General features: G+C 43.8%; 1 protein-coding gene across 9 annotated transcripts in view; it reads left to right on the plus strand.

Moving 5' to 3' along the window:
* Positions 1-13,666, plus strand: part of LOC139541260 (disabled homolog 1-like) — a 289,187-nt gene extending 275,521 nt beyond the window's left edge. For 4 of the 9 annotated variants that reach the window (XM_071345706.1, XM_071345707.1, XM_071345704.1 and 1 more), the window contains 8 exons: positions 4,698-4,760; positions 4,916-5,012; positions 5,321-5,554; positions 5,775-5,956; positions 6,138-6,348; positions 6,672-6,841; positions 8,324-8,426; positions 10,783-13,666. In XM_071345706.1, the coding sequence (XP_071201807.1) occupies positions 4,698-4,760; positions 4,916-5,012; positions 5,321-5,554; positions 5,775-5,956; positions 6,138-6,348; positions 6,672-6,841; positions 8,324-8,404 (1,038 nt within the window). In that variant the 3' untranslated portion in view covers positions 8,405-8,426; positions 10,783-13,666. The other 5 variants (XM_071345709.1, XM_071345711.1, XM_071345705.1 and 2 more) reach the window with 4 other exon arrangements.
* Positions 13,667-16,541: the final 2,875 nt, after the last annotated feature.

Consider the following 16,541-nt stretch of genomic DNA (forward strand, 5'->3'; position numbering starts at 1 on the left):
ATCACCAACAACATCATCATCATCACCAACAACAACATAATCAACAACATCATTGCCACCAACATCATCGCCACCAACATCATCTTCACCAACAACCTCATGCTCACCAACAACATAATCATCAACAAAATCATCACCATTACCAACAACATCATCAACAACAACAACATCATCAACAACAAGATCATCACCACAGACAACATCATCACCAACAACAACATCATCACCAACAACATCATCATCGCAAACAACATCATCATCACCAACAACATCATCACCAACAACATCACCACCACCTACAACATCCTCACCAACATCATCATCAACAACATCATCCTCTCCAACAACAACATCATCACCAACAACAACATCATACTCACCAACAACATAATCATCAACAACAACAACATCATCAACAACAACAACATCATCAACAATAAGATCATCACCACAGACAAACATCATCACCAACAACAACATCACCGACAACAACATCATCATCATCATCACCAACAACAACATAATCAACAACATCATTGCCACCAACATCATCACCACCAACATCATCTTCACCAACAACCTCATGCTCACCAACAACATTATCATCAACAAAATCATCACCATTACCAACAACATCATCAACAACAACAACATCATCAACAACAAGATCATCACCACAGACAACATCACCAACAACAACATCACCGACAACAACATCATCATCGCAAACAACATAATCAACAACAAAATCATCACCACCAACATCATCTGCAACAACAACAACATCATCATCAGCAACAACAACATCAGCAACAACAATTTCACCAACAACATCCACAACATCATCATCATCACCAACAACAACATCATCACCAACAACAAAGCTATTATATTGACCATCACCAATAACATTGTCACCAACAACATCACCAACAACCCCAACACCATCATCACCAACAACAACATCATCATTAACATCATCAACAACATCATCATCACCAACAACATCATCATCACCAACAACATCATCATTCCAATCAACATCATCATCATCCATGATCACCACCACCAACATCATCATCATCCATCTTCACCACCAACACCACCAACAACAACATCATCATCAACGCAATCATCATCATCATCATCAACACAATCATCATCATCCATCATCATCAACACAATCATCATCATCCATCATCATCAATACAATCATCATCATCATCAACACAATCATCATCATCCATCATCATCAACACAATCATCATCATCCATCATCATCATCAACACAATCATCAACATCATCCATCATCATCAACACAATCATCATCATCATCATCACCAACAACATCACCACCTACAACATCCTCACCAACATCATCATCAACAACAACATCATCCTCTCCAACAACAACATCATCCTCTCCAACAACAACATCATCACCAACAACATCATCATCATCACCAACAAGAACATAATCAACAACATCATTGCCACCAACATCATCGCCACCAACATCATCCTCACCAACAACCTCATGCTCACCAACAACATAATCATCAACAACAACAACATCATCAACAAAATCATCACCATTACCAACAACATCATCAACAACAACAACATCATCAACAACAAGATCATCACCACAGACAACATCATCACCAACAACAACAACATCATCGCCAACAACATCATCATCACAAACAACATAATCACCAACAGCATCATCATCGCAAACAACATCATCATCACCAACAACATCATCACCAACAACATCATCACCAACATCATCATCACCAACAACATCATCATCACCAACAACAACATAATCAACAACAAAATCATCACCACCAACATCATCGCCACCAACATCATCCGCAACAACAACAACATCATCATCAGCAACAACAACATCAGCAACAACAATTTCACCAACAACATCCCCAACATCATCATCACCAACAACAACATCATCACCAACAACAACGCTATTATATTGACCATCACCAATAACATTGTCACCAACAACATCACCAACATCCCCAACACCATCATCACCAACAACACCATCATCACCAACAACAACATCATCATCAACATCATCAACACCAACAACAACATCATCAACAACATCATCACCAACAACATCATCATCACCAACAACATCATCATCACAAACAACATCATCATCATCATCCATGATCACCATCATCATCATCATCACCACCAACATCATCATCATCCATCATCACCACCAACACCACCATCATCATCACCAACTTCATCATCATCACCAACAACATCATCATCATCACCACCAACAACAAAACATCACCAACAACAACATCACCATCATCAACAACAACATCATCACAAACAACAACATCATCATCAGTAACATCATCCATCATCATCAACACAATCATCATCATCATCATCATCATCATCATCACAATCATCATCATCCATCATCATCATCACAATCATCATCATCCATCATCATCAACACATTCGTCATCATCCATCATTATCAACACAATCATATATCATCATCCATCATCATCAACACAATCATAATCATCTATCATCATCAATAACATCATCATCCATCATCATCAACACGATCATCATCATCCATCATCATCACCAACACCATCATCACCAACAACATCATCATCACCAGCATCATCATCACCAGCAACAACAACATCATCAACAACAAGATCATCACCACAGTCAACATCATCACCAACAACAACATCACCGACAACAACATCATCACCAACAACATCATCATCACAAACAACATCATCACCAACAACATCATCATCACAAACAACATCTTCACCAACAACATCATCATGAGAAGCAGCAGCAGCAGCCAGTGGAGAGCCACTCACTGATATATCCCATGGATATGGACAGTGTATCAGTGTATTACCTGTATTACCACAGGTAAGGTGCACTGTGTAGTACTGACCTGCTCAACTCTAGTCTTCATAAACCTCTTGGTGCAGCCTGACAGGGTTATAAGGGCAATACAAATGATAGATGAGAAAAGGCCACACTCACTGAAAGTTATCTTTATTTAAGATAAAGTGTGGGGGGGGGGGGGGGGGTAGAGAGACATGGAAAGAGAGAGAGGAAGAGAGGGGGAGAGAGGCAGGGAGAGAGGAGGGTCTTTAGAGCTGCAATGAATGTCAAATAGACATCAGAGAGACAGAGAAGATGGGGAGAGAGGGAGGTGGTCAGGTCAGAGAGAATGGGATGGAGGGATGGGAGGAGGTGAGAGGGATGGCGGGATGGTAGGAGGTGATGGGTCAAGCTTTGGTCATGTCCAACAGAGAGGATCTGACTCACTCCTCTCAAAGCTCATTAATAACACAGAGGATATACTCAGCTCAGTAATGACCCAACTACGTCACAAATGGCACCCTATTTCCTATTTAGTGCACTACTGTTGACCAGGTGCTATAGGGCTCTGGACAAAAGTAGTGCACTATATTGGGAATAGGGTGCAATTTTGGATGCAGTCCCACTCACACAAAGTGATCACACAGTCACATTAGTAACACACTACAGTGACCACACTGACCACAGAGGCCAGTGACCCTCCCTCAGCTCTGGGAGATTCAGACTAACAATATCATAGGTGTCAGTAGGTTCAGAGTTAAAAGAAAGACAGAATAGCATCAGTGTACAGTATATACAGGATCTCCCTCAGTCAGTAATAGTAGTGTACTTAACTCCTCCTCTCTCCGCCTCTCTCACTAACAGCACAGATACTCCACTCATCTGTATGGCTAGAAACGACACGCTCTCTGATCCATTATCTGATAGATAGAAGTAGAACACACATGCATGCACACACACACACACACACACACACACACACACACACACACACACACACACACACACACACACACACACACACACACACACACACACACACACACACACACACACACACACACACACACACACACACACACACACACACACACACACACACACACACACACACTTTAAGCTTTAGAATATAATAAGAGCGTCATGGTCTATGTGTGACCTATCAGTTTAACTAGAGGAGCCAGAAGGCAGATATTCTAAGAAGCGTTGTTATCTGTGCAGACATTATCCCCAGCGCCCTATACAGCAATATTCTGAAGCTATATGTATCTCTATAGAGGGCTCTGATTAGGCCTATCTTTGATTTATGCTAATCTCTGACCATGTAAAGCCTCACATCTTTAACTAAAAATAGACTCCTTTTTTCTCCAGTCACCACAGGGATAAAGACCTTAATGTTAGAAATAGACTGATGTCAAAGAATGAGACATTTTTAAAAGAGATATGAAACAGAGGGATTTTGAAGAAAGAGAGGTGTACATATGGAAAGATATGAGAGCATATTGAGAGTTCAGAGTAACTTGAATCGGGTTGGTATGTCACCTCCACCAATCATATTACTCCATGACATCATCAGCTAACGCGTCCCCGTCCGTCTCCCTGTGGCGCTGTTTGATGGTGTCACTGTGCCAAACAGAGGTAGGTACCAGGTTGTGTGAGGCATGTTGCGTGTGCTGTCTTTTCGTGAAAGGTGTTGCATGTGTGTTGGGACATGAAATGCTGTACGTTGATATTGTAGCCATGACAACTGACGGCTGTGAACTCTCTTTCTGATTGGCAGAATATCAACCAATTAGAGCTTTTCGGAGACATCTCCACACTCCCGGACATCTACTCTCCCTCGGTGAGTACACCCCCCCCCCCTCCTCCTCCCCTCTCTCTCATGACCTTTGACCTAGTTTAGCTGACGGAGGAATCATGTTATTGTTTTGGCTCCCCTGTGGGGGTAAAGTGGTTTTAACCTGTTCCTCTCTCTTTCCCTCCCATCTCCTCCCCTAGACCCCTGCCTCTCCAGCCAACACCCTGGACCCGTCTTTGGGCCTGCAGCCCCTCACAGAACTCTTCAACCCCTTCAACCCCGCCTCTGTACCCTCAGGTAGGAACTCATCTCTCCTTTCCTTTTTTCAGCAGAGTTGGAACAAGCAGCTCTGAGAAGAGATGAGTCAGAGTTATAATGAGTCTGTGTAGTTCTATGAGTCTGGGACTGTCTGAATAAATCTATGCATGATACTGACTGAGGCTCATTGTGGACATAATGACCATAGTTCAGTAGGACCATTAAGACACAATATTAACTACAGGCTAAAGTAGATCACTGTATTGCAGTGGTAAATGGGGTACTCTGTGTTTATATGTATGTGTATGTGCATGTGTATAACTCGCTCGTCTCCTCTCTCTGTCCAGGTTATGTGGCGATGGGAGCGGTACCTCCAGGTCAGGTGTGGTCGCAGCAGGCTTTTGCTGCCCAGGCAGGTCCTCTGTTTGGGGTCCAGTCCCCCCTGGGTCAGTCCCTCCCTGTAGCCCAGGTCCTGCCTGGAGGCCAGCCTCTCATCTGGGGCCAGGCCAACCTCTTCCCTGCTACACAGCAGCAGTGGGCCGCCATGACGGGAGCGGGTATATACACACAGACACAAACATGTATGTATGTATGTATGCACGCACACACACAGGGATGAACTAACGTGCGCATGCTCGCTCTCTCTCACACACACACACACACACACACACACACACACACACACACACACACACACACACACACACACACACACACACACACACACACACACACACACACACACACACACACACACACACACACACACACACACAGTAAAGTGTATTGTCCTACATCTAGGGTTCCCTGCTACAGCCTACCTCCCAGCCCAGCCAGGATCTCTGCCTGCCATGCCTGCCATGTTCCTCCCTGTCAATCAACCCTGTGATAGCCTATCATCTGCCAGCGCTGCCTCTAACCCCACCCCCTCATCAGCCTCAAGTCCACAGCATGCAGAGAGGCAGCGGCAGAAGATGAGCAAGGTAGGAGAATGTATTCTATTGATTTTATTTCTATATTCTATTTACCAAGCAAGTCAATGGAGAACCAATCCACATTGATAGTAATGGCCTGGCCAAGACACAAAAACTCTATACAATACTGTCGCTTTTTATTGGCCAAAATGTTACAGTGTGTCTTTAACATCTTCTGCTCTCTCTGTAGGAGATGTTTAAGGACTTCCAGCTAGTGAAGCCCCCTGCCATGCCTGCTAAGATGGGGGACCAGCACCCCTGTCTAGCTGGGACCTCGGAGGCCTTCAGCTCCTATTTCAGCCATGTGGGGACTGCCACCGATACAGACGACTGTGAGGACTTTGACATCTCTCAGCTCAACCTCACTCCTGTCACCTCCACCACTCCCTCCACTAACTCACGTATGTATACACTCATGGCTATTTGATTTGTGTTAATAGTGAAATTACTCTCTGTTTGGAAGTTCTCTCCTCCCTTCACCCCTCATACCGCTCTACCTCCATTTTTGCCTCAACTCCCTGTCTTTTTGATTTTCTGTATCTCATTTAATTCATTGTAATTTGTCATCATCATCAATAAAGCTACAGAGAGACAGTTGCTGGGAAGGTATTTTATCTGATTTCAACTCAAGAAGAATGCTGAATCTCTGTACTTCCATCTCTCTCTCTCCACCCCTCCCCCCTCTCCTCCCCCCTCTCCTCCCCTCCCCCCTCTCCTCCCCCAGCTCCGACACCGGCCCCCAGACAGAGTTCTCCATCTAAATCGGCGGCGTCTCACGTTAGTGACCACATTGACCACATCAGTGACCCCCCCACAGACGCCACCGACCCCTCCACAGATGACTCGTTCGGTGAGGTCGAGGGCAGCCCCAGTCGAAGTGGAGAGGAGGATGCTGTGAGTACTTGTGTGTGTGTGTGTGTGAGTGTGGGTGTGAAATGAGATCTGTTGATGAATAGGCTGTGAATCAGCACTATGCACTAGGTAATCACTCTCTGTGATTGGCTACTCTCGTGGCTGGCCTGTGTGTGTGTGTGTGTGTGTGTGTGTGTGTGTGTGTGTGTGTGTGTGTGTGTGTGTGTGTGTGTGTGTGTGTGTGTGTGTGTGTGTGTGTGTGTGTGTGTGTGTGTGTGTGTGTGTGTGTGTGTGTGTGTGTGTGTGTGTGTGTGTGTGTGCGTGTGTGTGTGTGTGTGTGGACAGTAAAGTGTTAAATGAGCTGCTGGAGGTGTCAGATAGATCATTAAGCTGTTGTTAATGTTAGCAGGTAGCTCCATACATCACTTGCTCTATAGCACCCTGTTATTATTCAGCTGATGAACTAGGGTCTTTTCTAGGGCAATTCATATTTATTATATACCTGGATTCAAGAGCGGGATAGAAGGAGAGAAAGCGAGAGAGAATGAGAAAGTGTGAGACAGAGTGAAAGAGAGAATGACAGTGAGAGAGAGTGAATGAGAGAGAAAGAGAGGGAGGGAGAGACAGAATGATAGGTACAGAAACAGTGCAGTGAGACAGATACATAGAGAGAGCGGAATGGGAAAGCACTGGGGTCACAAACCCGACAATGGTAAAAAAAAAACGGAATTGGAAACGATGCTTTCTACCATTGATTCTGTATGCCAGTCAGTCAATTCCCAAGTACTCTATCTTCTCTCTCCCCCTGCCCCCCACCCCTCTCTCTCTCTCTCTGAAAGAAGTGTGACTCAGCTGAGCCAGTGGAGCTCATATTCCTGTTGTTATGGAACAAAACCTGAATTAGTGAAAGGGAAAGAAAAAGAGAGAGAGAGCCAGAGAGAGAGAGAAAGTAGGGCATTCTCAGCATTAGAGATGTCAGTTGAGTGCTCTCGACAGCAACAGTCAACATTACGCTTTACGCAACCTAATGAAACAGGCCTGTATAGAGAGAAGGAGAGCAAGAGAGAGAAACATCCTCCCACTCTCTCTGTGGTGAGGGAGGTGTAAAGAGCGTTTCAGGGATCAATAGAGTGCACTCTAAAAAAAGTTTTTATAAGTCCTCAGTGTGTGCGTGTGTCCTTTCTCTCCTTTAGTACATTGCTGCTCTGTCCCTGCCTATAATCTCCTCTTTTCATATCCTGCTTTCAACTACAACTATTTATCTTTTTCTATATTCCCTTACTTTCTTGCTCTTCTTTCTTCCTTCTCTTCTCCTTCCTTCTCTTCTCCTTCCTTCTCTTCTCCTTCCTTCTCTTCTCCTTCCTTCTCATCTCCTTCCTTCTCTTCTCCCTCTTTCTCTCCTTCCTTCCTTCCTTCCTTCCTTCCTTCCTTCCTTCCTTCCTTCTCCTCTCCTCTCCTCTCCTCTCCTCTCCTCTCCTCTCCTCTCCTCTCCTCTCCTCTCCTCTCCTCTCCTCTCCTCTCCAGGCGTGTGGGTCTGGGTCTCCTTGTCCCAGTGAGACAGCAGTTTCTAGTCCAGCCCAAATCAGTCCACCTGCCAACAGCTAGATAGACGCTGGCTGGGTGCTGGGTAGGTATCTATCCAACCTTCCTCTCCTCCTTCTCCTCCCTCCTTCCTTTGCTTTCTGTAAGCCTGCCTTCTCCACACACACCTTACCTTTACTGATCTTCTGTTCACCCTCTCTATTCTGTCTCTCTCTTTCTCTCCAGCCTTCCCTTTTTCTTGTCCTCTCACTTATCCTGTCTGCTGCATCCTCTGATGATAGCATGATGTGTCTGACTGCCTGTGGTTGGGTTGTGTGATTATCCAACTGCGCATGTGTGTGCTTCTGCGTCTGTGTGTGTGCTTGTTGTGTGTGTTGCGTCTTGTTGTGTCTGTGTTCTCTCTCCCTGTAGCCACCAGAGGTGTGTGAGTATCTCAATAAAGGATGTGTGTGTGTTTAAAACTCACCATGCATGGGCACGCTGTCATGATGTCATTTTGTTTGTCTCGGATGCATTTTCTACATCTTGATGTTCAATGTACACTGAGTGTAAAAAACAATAAGGACACCTGCTCTTTCCATGACATAGACTGACCAGGTGAATCCAGGTGAACGCTATGATCCCTTATTGATGTCACTTGTTAAATCCACTTCAATCAGTGTAGATGAAAGGGGAGGAGACGGGTTAAAGAAGGATTTTTAAGCCTTGAGACAATTGAGACATGGATTGTGTATGTGTGCCATTCAGAAGGCAAGTGCCTTTAAGTGCCTTTGAATGGGGTATGGTAGTAGGTGCCAGGCGCACCGGTTTGTGTCAAGAACTGCAATGCTGCTGGGTTTTTCACACTCAAAGGTTTCTTGCGTGTATCAAGAATGGTCCACCACCCAGCATCCCTGTGGAACTCTTTCGACACCTTGTGGAGTCCATGCACCAACGAATTGAGGCTGTTATGAGCGCAAAGGGGGGTTGGAACTCAATATTAGGAAGGTGTCCTTAATGTTTTGTACACTCAGTGTATATACTGTACTGTACATGATGTTATGTGATGTCAAATGTAATATGATGTCAAATGTATATGTTCTGGACTGCAGTTCAGGGTTGGAGATAGTCAGTGTTGTATTGTAGAGACTTTTCTCCTATGGCAGTGGCTTCCCTTTATCAAACACACACACACACACACACACACACACACACACACACACACACACACACACACACACACACACACACACACACACACACACACACACACACACACACACACACACACACACACACACACACACACACACACACACACACACACAGACTTGTGGTTGGCAGTAGTCCATATTGTAGTCAGTAGATTAAAAGCTGACACACTTCTTATAGTGTGGGTGTAATGATAGGTGGTGTCAGTCAGGCCCACACACAGGGAAATATGTAATGTCAGTGGTTTTATCAGTAATACTGGGCTGCCACCACTAATAACTGGGTGATATGAATTAGCATTAGTTTATATTTAGGAAGAACCCTAAACCCAATCACTGAGGAGCCAGAGGGGGGGAGTAGAAGGAGAGAGGCCAGAGGTATGTTTGTGGTCTAATCACTCGGCCACATACTGACATACACGCAAATGTACATGTATTTGACTCACACACTCAAAGGTTCCATCTGCATACAATAGAATTCTCAAATATGGTCATTCCACTTAGGAGTCAGATATGGAAGTGCTGGACCAGTCAGCCAATCACGTGTCAGAGTGAACCTATGTAACTCCCTGCTGACAGGCTGACTGCAGTGTAATAATGTGTATGATAATAACACAGGCCTGTTCTGACTGTTGTAGTCTGTGGACATCTCCATCAAACCTGCTGTGATATGTTTCCACAGATACTCACACACTGCTGTAGGAGGAAGGCAGACAGCAGTGTGTCAGACACACACATGCACGTGCACACACACACTCCGACAGTGATAGATCCATTGTTCAAAGTTAGGATCTGACAGGCTGAGGTGCTTGGGAGAGAGAGAACACACACAAACGAGGGCCCAATCCCAAATGGACCCCTAAACCCTACGCCCTACGTACTTGTGGAGATAATTTGACAGGTGTAGTAGCTTCAACTTGCCCTCTAATAAGCTAGGTGGAAGTTTCACCATATTGCTTAGACCAATAAAATCCTCTCAGATCTTCACAAGTGCATAGGGTGTAGGGTTTAGGGGTCCATTTGGGATTGGGCTACACACTCTCTATGCAACAATACCCTCAGCCTCTGCACTATGGCTGATATCTCTGTCTGCAGCAGGGTGCTACTGTTATCTGGTGTTGACAATAGGAACTGCATGTGTTGCAGCTGGAGAAAGGGTCTGTGAGTCTCGGGAGTAGCTGACCTGTGTTCAGTCCCAGTGGGTCATGCAAATACGAACATGCTAACTGTGTCTCCTCTCTGTCTGCCTAGGTGAAGGATCTCTGTCTGCAGGGGAAGGATCCTCTCTATGCCCAGATCAACAAAGGGAGGAAATAAAGAGACTGAACACTGGACTGACCTACCAACGCTGACCAACCAACCCCATGTGTGTGTTCTCTTTATCAGCCTTCGCCCCTGCCTTCTTTTTACCTAGTAATTTCACCTTCCCCTCATCCTTGTCTTTGCCCTTCACCTTCTTCTCCTCCTTGACGATGACTCTGGATGCGATGCCACCCGGCCCCTGGAGGGAGGAGAGGAGGGAGGTTCAAGCTACACACACCCTCCAGTGTGAGTTGGAGTTTGTAGGGCTGTGAGGAGGAGGCAGGACTTTAGGTTTCTCAGGGAGAGCAGGTTTGGTCCCGGGCTGCTTCAGCAGCAGAACATCCTCATCCTGGAACTTTGTCCAGAGAGTCTTCTTCCTATCAGACAGAGAAAGGAGGGGAGGGGGGAGAGATGGGTTGGAAACAGGTACCTCATACCTGAAAAAGACTAAAGGATATTAATAGAATTTCAAATCACAGGTTATCATTGAGCCCACTCTACAGATGTAGGATCACCCTGTTGCAGGAGAACATTCCTTCAGTGCAGGGCATTTTAAACTTGTAGTGTATTTGAGGTTTAAAAAGGCTTCTGAAGTTTGTGATTTCCACTTTGAATTTTGACTTGATTTTTCCCTCACGAAAAATGTATCAACCTCTACAAAAATGTCATTAATTATAATCAACATAATAATTCACATTTCCTGTTGCTGCAGGATTATATTCATGCTGTAGCAAACTGGCTCAGATTAAGATCTTACATCTGTATCTCTCTCTCTTTTCACAGTCTAATTCAACATGAGATAAAACAAACTAAGTGACCGTATCATTATTTTCAAGGTGGGGTGCACAACCCCCAAAGCATCTTCCAGACGCTCTGGCACCAAAACTGCCAAAAGAAACTCATAGCAGCCTAATTCCTTTAGGTGAGAGCCAGGGGGCAATAGAACTATAGGTCAGGGGCCCTGGGCTATGTGTGTGTGTGTGTGTGTGTGTGTGTGTGTGTGTGTGTGTGTGTGTGTGTGTGTGTGTGTGTGTGTGTGTGTGTGTGTGTGTGTGTGTGTGTGTGTGTGTGTGTGTGTGTGTGTGTGTGTGTGTGTGTGTCTGTGTGTGTGTGTGTGTGTGTGTGTCTGTGTGTGTGTGTGTGTGTGTGTATGTGTTACTCATCTCAAGCAGCAGCCTGGCATCCCCTCTTACAAAGGATGGAACGCTCCGTCTACCCCCTCTACTCGTCTTTCATTCTCTCTTTCTCTCCATCAAACATTGCTAGAGACTATGCTGCCAAAGGGTGACTGGGCCAAGCGTCGTCTCCTTTCCCAACACACACACATCGGTATCAGACATGGACAGAATTAGTGTCTGCAGCAAGTGGATCCTGGTATGGACTGGTATGCTGAGATCCTTATTTCTGATTGGCCGGTTTATTGGGATCTTGACATCTGATTGACTGTTTGGGTGTTTCGCCTTTATGTGAGTGTCTGCTGGATCACTATGCAGAAACAGACTCTCTGGGAGCTGCTCACACACACAGTGTTTTTCCAAATGTCTCTTCTCAGAGGGAATGGGAAGGCTTCAAAGTGAATGGACACTGAGGCACGGATGTTGCCAACCTAACAGGCATCGCCTGGCATGAACGAACATTGCCAAACTATCGGATAGTGCCGGACTTTGGATGTATGTTGCCAAACTAACTGATTCTGTGAATGAATTGCTCATTCTCTATAATAGCTTTTGTACAATATGGATTAAAACAGACAAACGGAAATGTTTATTTTATAAGTCAATCAAGCCGCTGGAGTCAGCTCTCCTGGAGTTATACAGTCACAAGGCTTTAAGAGAGCTGATTGTCGATTTGCCAAACTAATTTTGTAAATTATAATAACAATGATCATTCTGTCCACAGACTTTTGTGCCATAAAATAGGCAGGCTTCAGTTATGCAACCAGAAGGTATCAAGCAATACCAACATGTCTGTCTAGGTTTCTGTTGCTCTCTCAACCTCTGTTGTTCTGTCTATGATCCTATAAGTGTATTTCCCTAACACAGCCCTTGTCTATACTGCAACCCTTTATTATCAATATCCATGCTTATCAACAGCCATGTTTATCAAAATCCATGCTTATCAACATCCATGTTGATCAACATCCATGTTTAGCAACATCCATGTTTAGCAACATCCATGTTTATCAATATCTGTTTATCAAAATATGTTTATCAAAATCCATGTTTATCAATATCTGTTCATCAAAATCCATGTTTATCAATATCCATGTTTATCAATATCCATGTGCCAATAACACGTTCCCACTGATGTACCCTGTAACCTCTTACAGTCATCCTATCACCACCTCCATGCTTCATATCATCCCTCAGTCTGAGTGATAGGACCCTTACCCATCATCACAACCCCACCAGACACTCACAGCTGGCTGTCATCAACCTCTAACCTGTCTGTCTGTGCTACTGCTAGTACTATATCAACTCTGATGCCAATGACTCCCTATTTTATGGCAAAAGTCTATGTGTAATTAGACTCATCTGGACTGACACCTTGAATAACTGTTTGGACAATAGAAAAAGACGAAGAAGAAGAAAATTAGGAAGTGGAGTAAAAGGGAAACATGCTGTTTGATTACATAATATTTCTAGACATATTTTATGCTTACCGCAGATAACGTTTTCTTAATGTAAATTGACACATTATTTTTATCTTGATGAATACGATAGCATTCTACAGTGGATTTTTAGAATACTTATTTATTTTCTGTTGATTTACGTCTCCACCATGTATTACTGTTACTATTAAACACATCCCAATGCCAGCTGGGTCTGGGTGATCAGTGTGTGTGTGTTTGTGTGTGTGTGTCTTTCACCTGCCTGAAACACATCTGTCAAGACAGGATGGCTGTAATGATGATTTAGTAGACCCTACAGTATGACATACATATGTTTCTCTAAATAGCCATATCATTATGGAAACATAACATGTATTATTAAGTTTTTACATGTCCATTTAAATCTTTGTTTCCATCTCTTATATGGCTGTGTCTTTGGAATTCAGTTGAAATACCCCTGTTCTCTACTTTGGAATGCTGACAGACTCCCCAAGTGGTGTTCCTTTTCTCTGTTTGTCTACAACAGCTATTCCCAAACTGGGGTAGGCGTACACCCAGGGGTACGCAAAATAAAATGTGATTCACATGATTCACACATTTTCAAACAGTTCATTTATATTTTCCAATGGGGCTATACATTTGGGTGAGGTTTTTTTCTCGCCTGAGTAGCCTCGTTCACTGCCAAAAATAAAATGTAACTATCTAGTGTTCAGCGAAATAACAACACAATGTCAAATACAGGTAGCCAAGTCAAATAATTAACATCCAATCACATTAACCATTACTCTCTCATGGGAAACCTTCACTCTTGCGCAGACATTTTGAAACGAAACATGACAATTAGAAAAATATACCACAGGAGTTTTTTGAGCGAGAATTAATACAATTTTCGAGTAGTAAGACATGTATAAAAGCAACAGATACTATTAATAAAGAAGGGTCTAGAAGCGTCTTATATGGTGAGCTACCGAGTGGCTAGGACAGGCAAGCCCCGTTGTAACGAAAGTCGTCGGGAGAAGGAGAAGAGGACCAAAGTGCAGCGTGGTACGTATCCTTAACTTTTAATCAAGGTGAATACACGAACAAAAACAACAAAACCACCAACGAACAGTTCTGACAGGTGCAACAAACACTAACCAGAAAATAACCACCCACAAAAAAAAGTGGGAAAACAGGCTACCTAAGTATGGCTCTCAATCAGAGACAACGATAGACATCTGCCTCTGATTGGGAACCATAACAGGCCAAACACATAGAAATAGAAAACCTAGACCTACAACATAGAATACCCACCCACATCACACCCTGACCAAACTAAAAATAGAAACATACAAAGCAATCTACGGTCAGGGCGTGACACCCGTACTGTTGTGTAGGACTTAGTGACATGGCAGGAGATGTTTTGAAACAATTACTGCTTCGCATATAAGCCAGTGAATTCTATGCGTTACAGCTGGATGAGTCAACCGATGTGGCGGGTCTGGCACAGCTCCTGGTATATGTTCATTATGTTTATGGGGGGTCAATTAAGGAAGACATCCTCTTCTGCAAACCACTGGAAACCAGGACAACATGAGAGGATATTTTTAAAGTACTGGACAGCTTTGTGACATCAAATGGACTTTGGTGGTCAAGATGTGTCGGTATCTGTACTGATGGCGCAAAAGCCATGACAGGGAGACATAGTGGAGTGGTAACGCGCGTGCAAGCAGTTGCTCCTGACGCCACTTGGGTACACTGCAGCATCCATCGAGAGGCTCTTGCTGCCAAGGGAATGCCTGACAGCTTGAAAGATGTTCTGGACACTACAGTGAAAATAGTTAACTTTGTTAAAGCAAGGCCCCTAACTCTCGTGTATTTTCTGCATTATGCAATGATATGGGCAGCGACCATGTAATGCTTTTACAACATACAGAAGTGCGCTGGTTATCAAGGGGCAAAGTATTGACACGTTTTTTTAAATTGAGAGACGAACTTTAACTTTTCTTTACTGACCATAATTTTAACTTGTCTGGCCGCTTGCATGATGATGAGTTTCTCACACAACTGGCCTATCTGGGTGATGTTTTTTCTCGCATGAATGATCTGAATCTAGGATTACAGGGACTTTCCGCAACTATATTCAATGTGCGGGACAAAACTGAGGCTATGATTAAGAAGTTGGAGCTCTTTTCTGTCTGCATTAACAAGGACAACACACAGGTCTTTCCATCATTGCATGATTTTTTGTGTGCAAATGAACTCAAGCTTACGGACAATGTCAAAAGTTCTGTGAAAATGTAATTTAATCAGAAGCCACTGCCAGATTTCTGGATAGTGTTGCACTCAGAGTTTTTTCCCTTGGCAAATTGCGCTGTTAAGACAGTGATGCCCTTTGCAACCATGTACCTATGTAGAGTGGATTCTCTGGCCTCACTAGCATGAAAACTAAATACAGGCACAGACTGTGTGTGGAAAATTATATAAAACCCTTTCAAGATCGGTGTTCCGTCTGTAAATTGGACAGTGCAGTTAGATTAACAAGAATTTAAGCTTTCTGCCTATATCAGATATGTCTATGTCCTGTGAAATGTTATTGTTACTTACAACCTCATGCTAATCGCATTAGCCTACGTTAGCTCAACCGTCCAGTGGGGGACCCACTGATCCTGTAGAAGTTTTAATACATGTATCATATAGTGCGTGTGTGGCAGGCTTACAATGATGGCAAAAAAACTAACATTTGAGAGTGCGCTGACCCTGGTGCTAGAGGGGGTACGCAGCTGGAGGTTGAATGTTTGAAGGGGTACGGGACTATAAAAAGTTTGGGAACCACTGGTCTAGAATATTTAATATAGCTTTAGGCAACATGGTTCTAGGACCAAATATTATGTATCACTGCCATATTAATAGGCACACACAATAGGATGTAGGCTATCACATCTGTAATTGACCTGTTTGCCCAACATGTGTCATATGAGCAAAGTGTATAGCCTACCTTGGTAAAGGAGGGGGAAACAAGTTTAATGAGCATTTCATTGTGGTTTGTCAACAATCGCGCTTCTATGGCACCACTCGCACACCTGTCAGACGGCATTCTTGTTTGATGAAAGCTGTC

The sequence above is a fragment of the Salvelinus alpinus genome, chromosome 16, assembly GCF_045679555.1.
Source record: "Salvelinus alpinus chromosome 16, SLU_Salpinus.1, whole genome shotgun sequence".
Taxonomy (NCBI): domain Eukaryota; kingdom Metazoa; phylum Chordata; class Actinopteri; order Salmoniformes; family Salmonidae; genus Salvelinus; species Salvelinus alpinus.